Source organism: Vombatus ursinus, unplaced genomic scaffold (assembly GCF_900497805.2).
Source record: "Vombatus ursinus unplaced genomic scaffold, bare-nosed wombat genome assembly UNPS02014817.1, whole genome shotgun sequence".
NCBI classification, from domain to species: Eukaryota; Metazoa; Chordata; class Mammalia; order Diprotodontia; family Vombatidae; genus Vombatus; species Vombatus ursinus.
Genome location: NW_020954595.1, coordinates 9,157,487 through 9,171,584, shown reverse-complemented (window position 1 = coordinate 9,171,584; position 14,098 = coordinate 9,157,487). Strand labels below are relative to the sequence as shown.

The following is a 14,098-nucleotide window of genomic DNA, read 5'->3' as shown; positions in this document are numbered from 1 at the left end:
ACTGCCTGCAGGCTTTTCCTGAGGGTGAACTTTTCATGAGATAATCATGCTAAAAGGGTGTCCTCGGCACCTAATTCCACAGCATTTTTTATCCATCTTGAACCAGAGTGCTGTGAGGAAGCGAGAAAGCCACAATTGCCTCATAGAAAGAAGGCCATTATCTTGTCATATAATTCCTGCAGTTATGGAACAATTGAGTCCTCGGACTAAGGGAGGGTCGGTGGTTATGACTAAGACCCAAAGCCATCAGACACTTCCAAAAATCCCAGGTCAGGTGCATCTGGGAGCTTCAAGAAGCCCCCAAAGGGAATGTCATAGAAGGATCTGGAAATGAGTATATATTTGGCAGGGCCTCATATTTGGGCTAGGGGGTGAGGTTATTTTTTATATACTTTATTGGATATTTCCATTCATTTCTGCCCTGTGAAGCATCTGGTCATGGGATAAGATACAATTCCATGCATTTAGACGTGAGGAACAAACTACAATTAAACAGAAAAATCTACTTCCGGTCAGGTGGGGACAGTCTCATCTTAAACACGTTTGCCAACACTGCATAGGTATGAACACCTGTATTCATCTACACCAAGAGGCCAGAGGACATATGGGGGAACAGACAGCCAGCCTTGGAGTTAGGATGACCTGGGTGCAAGTTTCACCTTGGATGCTAACTAGCCTTGTGACCTAGAGCAACTCACTCCATTTCTCTGGGCCTCATTTCCTTATCTATAAATGGAGGGGGTTGGATTAGATGGTATGTGAGAATCCTTCTAGCTCTCAACCTCTACATCTAGGTGCTAGCACATGTCCTTGTACTCAGACTGCTTGCCAAGACCCAAGGTCGAAAGCAGCTGCCCATCTGCCTTAGTTGTTTGGAGGGAGCTCTTTCCACGGGTGTGTGATTTCCCAGGGCCAGATCCATAGTAACGGACAAGCCACTGGTACCTTTTAGGGTATGGGCTGTGTTCCTTTTAGAAAACATACTGTTTGAAAACCCTAATTGACAAAGTAGTTAAATTACAAAGCAATTTTCCTCATAATTCCTTTAGGTATGACGTACCTTAAGTGATATTTCTGTAGCAGATTAAAGCTTGCACGCATTCTTATGTGAGCCTTGCACCGTGCCCCATGAAGTTGGCATTATAAGAATTCATCATGAAGATCAGGTAGCTGCCTCCCCCTGAAGACTGCAGAATCACATACGTAGAGCAGCGTAAGACCTGTGCCAATACCCAATGTCTCTTCTCATGAGAAGGAGAGAAAAGTGACTTTTCAATCACCGTGGTCCCATATATCAAATACGGAAGCTTTTGGTTTCAGACTAGAGCAGCCTGTCCTGCCTTCCCTGGATTCTTTTTTTTTTTCTGATCAATCATCCAGTCAATAATTGTTTATTAAATACCTACTATGTGCCAAGTACTGTGCTAAGTGCTGAGAATTGCACAGGCTGGGCATATATCCAAATGAAGTTTTGCCAAGCCCAAGAACATAGCTAAGTAGTGCAATGACCCTAGCTGGGGAGTTGGGAAAACAAGTTCAAATCTAACCTCAGACACTTACTAGTTTTGTGACCCTGGACAAATCACTTAACCTCTGTCTGCTTCAACTCCCTCATCTGCAAAATGGAGAGAATAATAACACCTACATCCCAGGATTTCTATGAGGATCAAATGAGGTCATATCCATAAAACATTCATCAAACCTTAAAGTATTACATAAATGCTATTATTGTTATTATTATTATTATTATTACAGACACAATATGGGAATACCCAATGTCTTCTTTTATATCCAAGGTCAATGGTAGAAATGGGAAATTCAGAGGGATTCAGGTCTAGGATATTTTGGATATTCCAGGATGCTAATTGGTTGGTGAACTCATTAAATTATGATATGTTAGAGTCAGGAAGTCCCTTACCAATGTCCTCATTTGATTGATGAGGAAACCGAGGCCCAGATAGATTAAGTAGCTTACCTAAGAAACAACACAGTTGATTTTCCCCGAATAGTTAACAACCCCTCAACTGGTTACAACCACCTTTCTTTAAAGAAAAACAAATTGTCAGCTCCCTCTATGTATTGGCTGGTCCTTAATGCATGTCCCTGATTGATCTTGGTTCCATTTCATTTTAAATATGACAACTAGTTGTAATGGTTTACCTTGCTTTGTGAATTAAAGTTTGTCACCTTTTTTCCTTACTAATCCAATGTCTCTTTTGTCTAATGCTCTTAACTGTCTTGTTCTCACTTCCTAAGGACAGTGGGTAATCAGGTGAGGGGAACTGACCTTCTCAGATGTCTTGTCACTGGAATGTTTGTTTGGCCTTGTCATTTTGTCTTCCCTTTCCCCTCGTACATGTGAACCTCCATGATGTATCTGGTGATGAACCTTCAGTCAACCACATGCCCATCCTTGACATTGTGTTTTTTTTTTGTGATGCTTGGCATGTGGGAAATTTGGGCTCTTCCTATCCGTGTGTATGTATCTAGGCCTTGCATGCCACAAGAGGATGTAGCTAGTCACCTGAATGCAAGGCATCTGCCAACTCTTTGCATTTGGGACTTCCCAATGCCATTTGGAATTATTTGTACCACCTTGTGAATCCACTGGGGCTGCCCTCGAAGTGTGTATGCAGAAGGCATGAATTCCTTTATGTTACTGTTTTAGGATGTGTTTGAATGCACTACCACCTGTGGCCAATTAGAATTGCATGAGTCTGCAGGCTTTTTGTTACATGGTGATAAACCTGGCTCTTACTTGAATTTGATGAGAAGGCATAGCATGAACTGGCCAGGAGGACGAGTGAGCTAGCCATTTCCCAGGCCCCCTCACTGCTCAGGAAGGAGGATCCCCTCAGGCCCTTGCGGAGGCTCCAGGCCCATAACAAAGAACATCTTCAATGGAGCTGAGCTGGAACTGGGTTTGCCCATTCATGCTGGATGGCTGCCCATCCCTAGCTGGTAGAGGTTTGGGGACCAGCTAGAAAGGCATAAGTAAAAGAAAAAGATTCCCTATTGGTCTCTGTGCTTGCAACAGACATGCTGATGGCATGGAGACAACTGGTCCTCAAGAGATCTCACACATGATCCAGACTGCATGGAGAGAACAGTCTTGTGGGGAGTGATTTGCCATGTTTGTGTGCAAGAATATAGATAGTGTGTGTGTGTGTGTGTGTGTGTGTGTGTGTAATTCTGTCCTCTAACTTAAGCTTTTGAGAGGAAAAAGGGAAGACAGAGAATGAAAAGAGCCAGGCTAAGGTAGACATAGGCTTCCTCCAGTGGTACCTTTCCTGGGCATACATGCTCCTTAGCTCCCTATTGACTCCCCCTTTTTCAAGCAGCTAGGGCACACCTGTGGTAGGCAGCCCAAGTAGCATGAGTCACTGGCCACTATCCCCACATCATTCCTCTGTGGTAGACTAGCTCGATAGCCAGCTAAGGCTCATGGCTCAGCCTGACAAGTTTCTTCTCTGGTCTCCTCCCCTCGATAGACATCTCAGCCAAGCCCTGGTGGTCAGTCTTCATGCAGCAGCCAGCAGTCCCCCAGCAGCCCCTATTCCAACAGTGGGATCGAGCTCCATCTGACCAACGGAGGCAGTGTAGGAGACCTCAGCGCCATTGACGAAACCCCCATCATGGACTCTACCATTTCCACGGCAACCACCGCTCTTGCCTTGCAAGCTCGGAGGAACACGACAGGCACTAAATGGATGGAGCAAGTAAAAGCAGAAAGATTGAAACAAGTGAATGGCATGCTTCCACGGCTGAACCCCCTCCCACCTCCAAAAGCCCCTGTGCTAGCTCCTATCATAGGAAACGGTAAGAAACTCAAGAGGTGTCAGCTTGCTCAAAGGCATCATGTCAACCAACCAGCATTTCTGAGCATCTGTTATGTGCTAAGTACTAGACAGACCACTGGGTATTCAGAAACAAAAATGAGAAAGACCCTGCCTTCCAGGAGCTGATACTATGGGCATGGGGGGATGGCAGATACAAATAGTTACAAGCAAAGAGTAAATACTGGGTAATTTCAGGAATCTAGAGAGATTAGGAAAGGCCTTGTGTAGAAGGGGACACTTGAATAGAGTCATGAAAGAAACTAGGAATTCTAAGAGATGGAGATGAGGAGGGAGAATATTCCAGACATGGGAAATATGAACATGACAACCACTGGTGGCCTCAGAAATGTTTGGAAGGTCCTTAGGTAGTCGTATGATCTGCCTTTATCTCCAGTGTGGGGAGTGATTATTTGACTTCACAAATGAGACTAAAATCTCGAAGCCTTCCCCAGAAGTAAGCAGGTCACTCGCAGGAATTTCTGACTGTAGACATGCCATTCTTGGCATATTGTTTCCTGATGACCTTAGGTCTACCCTTCCTCCACCTCCCACCTCATGCCACCTTTGACAGTTACCTGGGATAGATAGACATCTATCCCAGGACAGTAGGTCATCGATTTCCTGGCTGCCTCAGTTTTAAATGACTTTTTTATTCTTCAACTTTGTATGGAATTTAAGGTTAGAGTCGTGACTCAACCATTTATTTGATGTATGACCCTGGGCAAGTCACTTCACCTCTATCAGCCTCAGTATCCTCATCTGTAAAATGAGAAGGTTGAAAGAACTTTAGGTGTTCAAGCCAGGGAAGAAAGGTTTACAGGACACATCAGAAACTGTTGACTAGCCCCCTCTTCTCCTGGAGGATCCCTCCTCTCAGATTTTTGTGACATCCTCATCTCCTGGTTCTCTTTCTACCTTGGTGGTTCATCATCCATAGAACACCCCATCACTTTGAGTGTTCCTCATGACTTTGTCCTAGTTTTTCTTCTCTTCTCTTTCTTACTTAGCAACTTTACAACCTATGATGGCTTGAAGTATTCCTGTGCTAACCACTTAGAGATTTCCATATCTTGCTCAAGGCCTTTTGCTTAGATTTACTCCCTTATCTCTAGTTTCTGATTGGACATTTCAAGCTGGATGTCTCATAGATATTTCAAACTCAACATGTCCAAGACAATTAATTATCCCTCCCTCACAACCTACTCCTCTTCTGAACTTCCTTTTAATTAAAAAAATTATTTGTTGTGTATAAATATGAAATTTTAGTTCCAAATTCTCTCCTCTCCAGCCCCTCCCCCACCTACTGAGAAGGCAAACAATGTGATATTCATTATACATGTAAAATCATGTAAAATATTTCAGTATAACCATGTTTCAAAAAAGCAAGAAAAATGAAGAAAATGAAAAAAAAATTATACTTCAATTTGCGCTCATAATTCATCAGTTATCTCTCTCTCTGAAAGTAAATAACAATTTTCATCATAAGTCCTTCTGAATTGATGGGGATCATCATATTAAGACAGTGTATTAGATGGCTCAGTAAATGGAGCACTTGGCCTGGAGTCAGGAAGAGCTGAGTTCAAATCTGGCCTCAGACACTTAATAGCTGTGTGACCCTGAGCAAGTCACTTAAGCTCTGTTTGCTTTAATCCACTGGAGAAGGAAATGGCAAACCACTCCAGTATCTCTGCCAAGAAAACCTCATAAACAGGATTGGTGTGCAATGGTCCAAGGAGTCATGAAGAGTTGGACACAACTCAATGAGCAATAACATGGTATTGATCTAAGCAACTAAGCCTTTCACAGTTGATCATCGTTACAATCTTACTGTTACCGTCTACAATGATTGGTTCCGCTCACTTCACTTTAGATCAGTTCATACGAAGGTTTTTCAGAAATCAGCCTGTTCGTCATTTCTTAGAGCACAATAGTATCCCATCACAATCACATACCACCACTTATTCAGCCGTTCCCCAATTGATGGGCATCCCCTCAATTTCCAATTCTTGGCCACCACAAAGAGAGCTGCTATGAATATTTTTGTACAAATAAGTCCTTTTCTTTATGTCTGATCTCTTTGGGACAAAGGCCTGGTGGTGGTATTGCTGGGTCAAAGGTATGCACACCTTTTCTGAACTTCCTGATGGTTATTGAGGGGATCGTGATCCTCTAGTCACCCAAGTTCCCACCAGCCTTGTCTCCTCATTTTTACTCACAACATATCAAAATAGTTGCCAAATTTTTACCATTTTTATCTCCACATCTCATGTGTGATCACTTCTCTCCACTCACATGGCCACCACCCTAGTTCAGGTCCTTCTCCTCTCTCACGTGGACTACTGCAGTAGCTTCTGAAATTGACCTTCCTGACTCTAGACTTGACTCTTCCTCTCTACCCACCACTCAGCTGTCAAATCTGACCACATCATTCCCCACTCAATTAATTTCAGTGGCTCTCAATTAGCAGAATCAAATATAAATTTCTCTGACATTCAGAGAATGTCACCTTGGCCCCAACTTGCATTTCCAGCTTTATGACACATGACTTTCCTTCATGCCATCCACAGTCTAGCCAAATTCCATTCTTACTATTCCTTTCCTATGACCCACCATCTCTTGTGTCTGTCTCTTTAACCTGGATGTTTGACATGAATTCCCTCTTCACTTCTGCTTTTTAGAATCCCTCCATGAATTTCTAGCCTCAGCTCAAGCACCACCTTCTACCTGAGGCCATTCTTGATCATTCTGCCTGTTCATACCTTTCCTCTTTTCCCCCAAATTACCTTGTATTGCCTTGTGGCTATTCTCTGTGTAGCTATGTGTACACAGGTCTCTCCTCACAGGACTGCAAGATCCTGGAGGGCAGGACTCATTCTGATTGTCTTTCAATCCCCAGTTTTTAGCACAGTGTTTATGTGTAGGTGCTTAGTAAATATTTGATAATTGTTCATTGAGAATACTTGCCTTCAACTACTTGAGGCTTCTCCTGTAGAAGAGGACTTGGCTTAGACCCACAGAGCAGAACCAGGAGCCCTCAGTAGGAGTTGTCCAAAGTCAAAATGAGGGATTCCTCCCAATCAAAGTCCTCCCAAGATGGAATGGGCTGCATTGGGAGGTAACGGATTCCTTGTCAATGCAGAGATTCAAGAAAATTTTCAATGACCACTTTGGGGTGTTTTGTAGAGGGGATTATTGTTCAGGGAGAGGTTGGATTGAGGTCACTTTTAACTCTGCCATCTAGCTTCCATTGCCTTACCCTCGGGCCAGATCAAGAGCAGAGTTTCTACTCTTGCCTTCTTTCATTCTTTCAAAAAAGGGTTTGCCGAGGTCTGCCATGCTTGTGAGCCAAGGATTTTCTCTGAGAAGTGCTCCTCTGATGCACACCTCCTCAGTTGTCTTCCTCTCTGCTCTTTTTACAGGAATACAGTCCAACCCCAGCTGCAGCGTGAATGGGCCAATGACTATCCTCCCTAACCGGAATGAACTGTCCAGCGTGGACGTCACCATGCTGAATGTGCTGAACCGACGAGATAGTAACACCAGCACCATCAGCTCGGCCTATCTGAGTAGCCGCAGGTCCTCGGGCATCTCCCCCTGCTTCTCTAGCCGCAGGTCCAGCGAGGCTTCCCAAGCCGAGGGCCGGCTCCAGAACGTGAGCGTGGCCGACTCCTATGACCCCATCTCCACAGACGCCTCTCGCCGCTCCAGTGAGGCGAGTCAAGCTGATGGGCTGCCCAGCCTCCTCAGCCTCACCCCTGCACAGCAGTACCGGCTGAAGGCCAAGTATGCAGCAGCAACTGGGGGGCCCCCACCCACCCCATTACCCAACATGGAAAGGATGAGCCTGAAGACAAGGATGGCACTGATGGGGGATTGCAGGGAGTCTGGCCTCTCCCCATTCCCCCCTGTCAACCCTCCCCGAAGATGCAGTGATGGTGGAACCAACAGTTATGGGCGGAGGACCCTTTTGCCTCATGATATGCTGGGGAATGGGATGAGAAGAGCCAGTGACCCTGTACGGATGGTCTCAGAGAACCTTTCTTTGCCTCGAGTTCAGCGTGTCAACAGTCTAAATAGCTTTAACCCTCCTGTTTTGCCTCCATACGTGGAAAAACATAATTTTGTGCTCCAGAATTATACTCGCCCTGAGGGCGGCCTGTTCCGTAATTTCTACTCTTCTCCTTGTCCTCCGAGCATCAGTGAGAATGTCACCTTGGAGTCTTTAACCATGGAATCTGATGCCAACTTGAATGATGAGGACTTCTTGCCAGACGATGTGGTGCAGTACCTGAACTCTCAGGGCCAGGGTGGCTATGAACAGCACTTCCTGAACAGCATTTCTGAGAATAGCAAAGTGCCGCATGGGACCCCAATGGCCAATGGTCATCATGGGCTTGACCAGCCCCACCTGCCAAGCAACCATGTCATCTCTCAGTATCATGCTCCAGAGCCACCCAGCTCAGATGCCAGCAAGAGTGACCTCCCCATTCAGTGGAATGAAGTCAGCTCAGGGAGTGCTGACCTGTCCCCATCCAAATTGAAGTGTGCCCAACGTTCATCAGCCCTACAAGCTCGAGCCTTTGGTTTATATAATAACATGGTTGTCCAGCAGCAGAACCTTTTGAGGAATGGAGTAGCCCAAGCCAATGGTTACCAGCAGCTGGTAGAAAATAGCTCATGTGGCCTGCAGGAGAATTTGCTCCCCAGTAGCAGTGGGGGTAGCAGTGGTACCAATGGAACTTCTTTCCATTTGCAGTCCAACAAGGCTCAGCAATATGGAGAGAGCCTAAATAGGCAGTCGACAGTAGGTGGGGCATTAGATGGTTCCTGTGGCTCGTTGATTCCAGGACAGAAGCTGAGAAGCAACAGCATGCCACTGAATGGAAGCCAGCCAAACTATGGCATGGCGGTGGCCCCGAATGAGCTTCCAAGCAGCATGGCAAATGGAACACAGAGTCAGGGCTGCCTCCAGAGTCAGACACTGGCTGAAGGTGCTCATTTCCCAGCTGTGAATCGTACCAGTCAGATGATGTTAGGGCAGGTCAGTCCTACCTCACAAAGCAGTGTCTACCAAGGGTCAGAGAGCTGTCTGTCAAGCATTGGGAATCAGCAATCGAGTTTGGCCATAGCAAAGACATACCAACCATATGCCAACTATGGGGGCAGTAGATGGCAAATCATGCTGAGGAATAGCCTAGCTCAACAACAAGGACATGTCAGTGATGCAAATCAGACCTGCAGGGTCAATGGTATTAAGATGGAGACCCAAGGTCAGTCACAACAGCTCTGCTCTAATGTGCCACATTACTCTGGTCAGTTGTATGACCAAACCCTGGGCTTTAGTCAGCAAGACATGAAAACGGGGTCTTTCTCCATTTCAGAAGCTAACTGCTTGCTTCAGGGTACTGGCACTGAAAACTCTGAGCTGCTCTCCCCAGGTGCTAACCAGGTGACCAGCACGGTTGATAACATTGACAGCAACAGCCTGGAAGGGGTGCAGATTGATTTTGATGCAATCATAGATGATGGGGACCATGCCAGCTTAATTTCAGGAGCCCTGAGTCCGAGCATCATTCAGAATCTTTCCCACAATTCCTCTCGCCTCACCACTCCACGAGCATCTCTGACATTCCCCTCCTTGCCTGTTAATACCACCAACATGGCAATTGGGGACATGAACTCTTTGCTGACCTCCCTTGCAGAAGAAAGCAAGTTTTTAGCAGTGATGCAATAGATGTTGGGAAAATTAAGATAAAAGAAAAAAAAACAGAAACAACTTTAGGAATTTTAAAGGTGAAATGGATTCTTTTTAGTTGTGTATGTATTTTTGTAATCTCATCTCACCTGAATGGGATGTGTTTCAAGTATATTCCTTTTATGGAAAAAGGACTCTGAGAAACCCTAAAGTGTTGTAGGGAGAAACTGTCTTCCATTTCAATTTTGAGTCAGTATTCTTAGCCCCATTCCTCTTCCTCCTCCTCCTCGTCCTTGTCCCATTTCATTTTTTTAAAGCTCTGTAACCTGTTTTTGAATTGTAAACCCATATAAATGTGTCATGTGCATGTTTTCCTTTTTTTTTAAGAGAAGTCCAGTGAAAGGATGGGACAGTTTTCTATTACTCAAAAGACACCTGAGTGTTGGGACTGATTTCCCAAGGACCATGTTTCTGTTTTTCCTTTTCCATTTTCAATTTGATTACACTGGGCACAATAAGCAGAGAATAGAATGTGATTCCCCATTGGTGTATTATATGCTATGTCCAACAAACTTACAGCATCTTCTCTTCTTATACCCACTGTCCTGCATCCCAACTTAGTTTAATCCATAGCAGGCTTTTTTTTATTGCTGTGGGTCCAGGGAAATAAGGGAACTCTTTCAGATAAACTATGACATTCTCCGTGTTTTTGTTTTTCTTTTTCTCTCCCAGACAGTCTGTGAATTGAAATGTGTATGAGTGAATCTGTGTCAATGGTCACTTCTCAGGTATCTTTGTTTTCCTTCCTCTTCTTCCCTCTTTCTATTTGACTTTTAGCTATTCCTCTGCTTTTGTAGCATTTCAGCCAGAGGGAGAGAAAGGGAAAGAAGGGACAGCCCAATTAGATAATTGGGGGGAAAGTTTGGTGGATGCTGAGACTAAAGCTATTGGTAGAGTATTATGTAGGGATGATCCATGGATCATCTTCTCTTCACTATGCCCAGAGAGGACTGAAAATCAACTGTTTTTAGAATTCTGAAACAGAAGCTATCTATATACGCCCATTGCTAACTGTGTATTTAGCATCTGTTTACTGCTGCAATCATGAAGGAGGATTTCTATGTTAAACCCTTATTTTAAGGGACTTATAAAAGAGTAAGAGAGGAAAAATCACTTTTTTTATATTGCACTTGGGTATAAATCGCTCAGCTTAGTTTTTTTAATTTTATTGGAAGTACAATGGAAACTATATATCGTGGTTGTGTGGACATCTTTATTTTTTCACCAGTATCTATGAAATGCCACATCAATTTTGAAAAAAAAAATGAATTTTGTATTCATTTTGTCCCTAATGTAAAGTAGGATCTATATTTTTATTTTGAAGTGAAATTGTTTAGTATTTTACAGGACTCCTTCCCCCATGCAAATGATACACATTGTGATGTACTGTATGTGCACAAATACTACATGGGTTGTTCAGGTTACTGTTTTTGTTTTGTTTTGTTTTGTTTTTTAATATGTAGATTATTAGAATAAGAGGGAGAAATACCTTGAAATACCTGCAAAACCCTGTCCCATTTTGACTCTCACTAGAAGTGAAAGTGAAGGCTAGATTCTTCTCTCCTCATGCCATCCCAATCTGGGGTATTGTGGAGAGGATTTTTTTTGTTTATTGTTTTTGAATCAGATAGTGGTTGGACTAGTTGGCCTCTGAATTTCCTTCCAACTCTCATGAGTCTGTAACTCAAAGTGTTATGAATCAGTTCTGTGCCTCTTCCTCCTTTTCCCCTATTTAAATTAGTGTTAAAAAAAGAAATTTGAAAGGAAGAATAGAAAGGTTAGAATCACTATTCCCTCCCCCATGCATTCCACCATTAATTGGTCCAACCATTCTAGCTGCCACTAACTTATTATTTCAGATGAGAGGATCATAAAGACCTAGAAGGGACCTCAGAGATAATTGAGTGCAATGTCTTCATTTTACAGATGAAGAACTGAGACCCAGAAAAGCAAGTGAGTTGCCCAATGTTACACAGTTATGTTACACTCTGAGGCCAAGCATTTTTTTTGAGGCAATCTGGATTAAGTGACTTGTCCAGGGTCACACAACTAGTAAGTGTTTCTGAGGCAGGATTTGAGCTATTTCCTACCTTCCTCCCCAACTCCTCCTTAACATTTCTGTAGATACTGCTCTGTTTGAAATCAAAGGAGTGCCCACATTTGACCTAAAACACAAGAGAATGTTAGGAGATATATGGAAAGGAAGGCGCCCTATGGCACATGGCTCATTCCTAAAATCAGCCAATACTTTCTGTCTTGGGATGTATCCTCTTTCTATCATCTGACCAAATCTCATTGTATCCAGATTTTAGGTTTCTCACAGGAGCACATACGAACCCTAAAAGTCCCAACTCTTGTGGTCAGTGACAGAGTTGAGCCTTGTTGGGGTATAGGGTTCACTAAATATGAAAAGGGGCCAATTATCAAATTACAGAATGGGACAGCTAGAATCAGTGACATTTGGCCAGGTATTTTTAAACTCTTGCACCCATTTATTATACATATAGTTGCCCTGGTAAACATAGTATAAAGAGCCCATGACTAGGTATATATTCTGGAAGTTGACCAGCATGACCAAACTTCTTACAAATGCCCATGTCATAAACACCAACACTAGCCTAGAAAAACTGTTAGAATCTTAAGGGCCCACTTTCTTTTCTGTTTCTTTTTTTTTTTTTACTTGAAGTCTTTTCTCTCTGTTATCCAGAGCACCTGATTTCTTTTTATTTATTGGAAGAGGTCTTTTATCTACCATCCTTCTTGTTCAATATGCAGTTGCTATCCATCTTGCAAGTACATCAATGTTTGGGAGAAAAGTTTATCTCATTCCAATATGAATGGTCCATGAAAGGTATTTCCAATGACAAGGTACAGTTCAGTATTAGGAGGGTACTTTTGCGGTTACCTCAGAGCATACCAGCTTTCATAGGCTAACCTTCCCCTGCCCACTGTTCGGTGAATCCAACTATCAGGCTTTCCCCACCTCTTTCCCCTAGCTGCCTGTGTCCTTTCTGCCTTTCCTACTTAGTGTTTAAGGGAGATATGAGACCAGGCTCAACATAGTACTGACTTCAAGGAGAGTCAGCAAATGGTACTTCTGTTAATCACCTCTGTCTTTTTGAAGAAAGAAAAATAAATGATTTAGGCCAACCCATATTTTCAGACTTGGACTCTGTGACAACCAACAGTGTTTCCATTTTCACAATGTACGTGCCTTATTTTTTGTTAATCTTGTCAACAAGAGGGACCAAGACGTTTTGCCCAATGAGTGCATGGAGGGAGCCCTCATTGGTCAGCCAAGAGCACATGCCATTTCCCATAATCTGAACCATCACATCAACTTCTGATGCTCATTGTTCCCTTGTCTGAATGTTCCCTGGAAGTTTCCTTCTGTGCATCCTGCAGATGTGTGTAAGATAAACCCACAGTTTCCTCCCCCAACCCAATCTTTTTAGTTTTTTTTAATAAAATATGTAATCCTTTCTTTTAAAAAAAATGTAAATACATTTATGTATCGTAGGACTAGTGTTGGGGTGTAACAGGGCCTTGGGTCCTCCTTTGGATAAACCTGCAGTTGTGATGTGATGCTGTAAGGCCTTGCATCAAACTGAAAGGCTTATAGCACCATGGACAGAACCCCTGGAGTTTTGCTTTCAGAACCACTTAGTTCTTTCATAACAAAGAAAAATAATGTTTCTTACAATGTCAATAAAAAGTCCTTTGTACTTAAACTCTTTGGTTCTTGTTTTTATTATTTTAGTAAATTCTAGGCAGGAGGGAGGCATGTAATGCAGATCCACTTCCCAGTCCTTTTTAATATAATATTCCCAGAAGAATTTTAGTCAACATTCAGTTTTCACAAACACTTATTAAGTTTCTCCCATATTCAAGATACAGTGGTAGGCTTTGGCAGCATAAAGGAAAAAAAAAAGACAAAGAAACTATCCCTGTCCAGAAGGAGCTGAAGTTCTAAGAGACAACCTGATGAAGTGCAAGGAACACTGGCCCTGGAGTCAGAGGTCTTAGGTTCATATCCTCAATTTGTCACTAACTGTCTGACCTTAAGGAAGTCACTTACCCTTCTTGGGTTTTAGTTTCCCCAACAGTAAAATTAAGAGACCAGAAAGGATAGTTTCTGGGTTCTCTTCAGTCCTAGATCTATGACCTATGAAATGCAAGATATTTTAAGGAGGAAATCTTGAGGAGTTTGGGATGAGGGCTGCCCAGAAGAGTCAACAACTTAGCTGAGCCTCAAAGGAATCAGAAATTTTCCAGTGATAGAAGTAGACCTTTGTGGCATCTAGAGCTGGGAAATGATCTTGAAAGTTATCTCTAGTGCAAGCTTAAAAGATGAAACTGTGCCATACAAGGGAAGTGACTCCCAAGGTCAAGGATCTAGGCAGTAGCAGAGACTGGTTTTTGACCAATGTTTCCTTCAGTGCACACACACATAGAGTAGGTGCTCACTGGGTCAGAGACAGGCTATCTTTGAGTTATTATAAAG

The 14,098-nt window shown here is 43.2% G+C and overlaps 1 protein-coding gene across 3 annotated transcripts in view; it reads left to right on the top strand.

The window, feature by feature from the left end:
• Positions 1 to 13,293, top strand: part of GLI3 (GLI family zinc finger 3) — a 292,643-nt gene extending 279,350 nt beyond the window's left edge. For all 3 annotated transcript variants that reach the window (XM_027835941.1, XM_027835940.1, XM_027835942.1), the window contains 2 exons: positions 3,492 to 3,819; positions 7,259 to 13,293. In XM_027835941.1, coding sequence (XP_027691742.1) covers positions 3,492 to 3,819; positions 7,259 to 9,573 — 2,643 coding nt within the window. In that variant the 3' untranslated portion in view covers positions 9,574 to 13,293. The remainder of the gene's footprint in view (positions 1 to 3,491; positions 3,820 to 7,258) is intronic.
• The last annotated feature ends 805 nt before the right edge of the window (positions 13,294 to 14,098 follow it).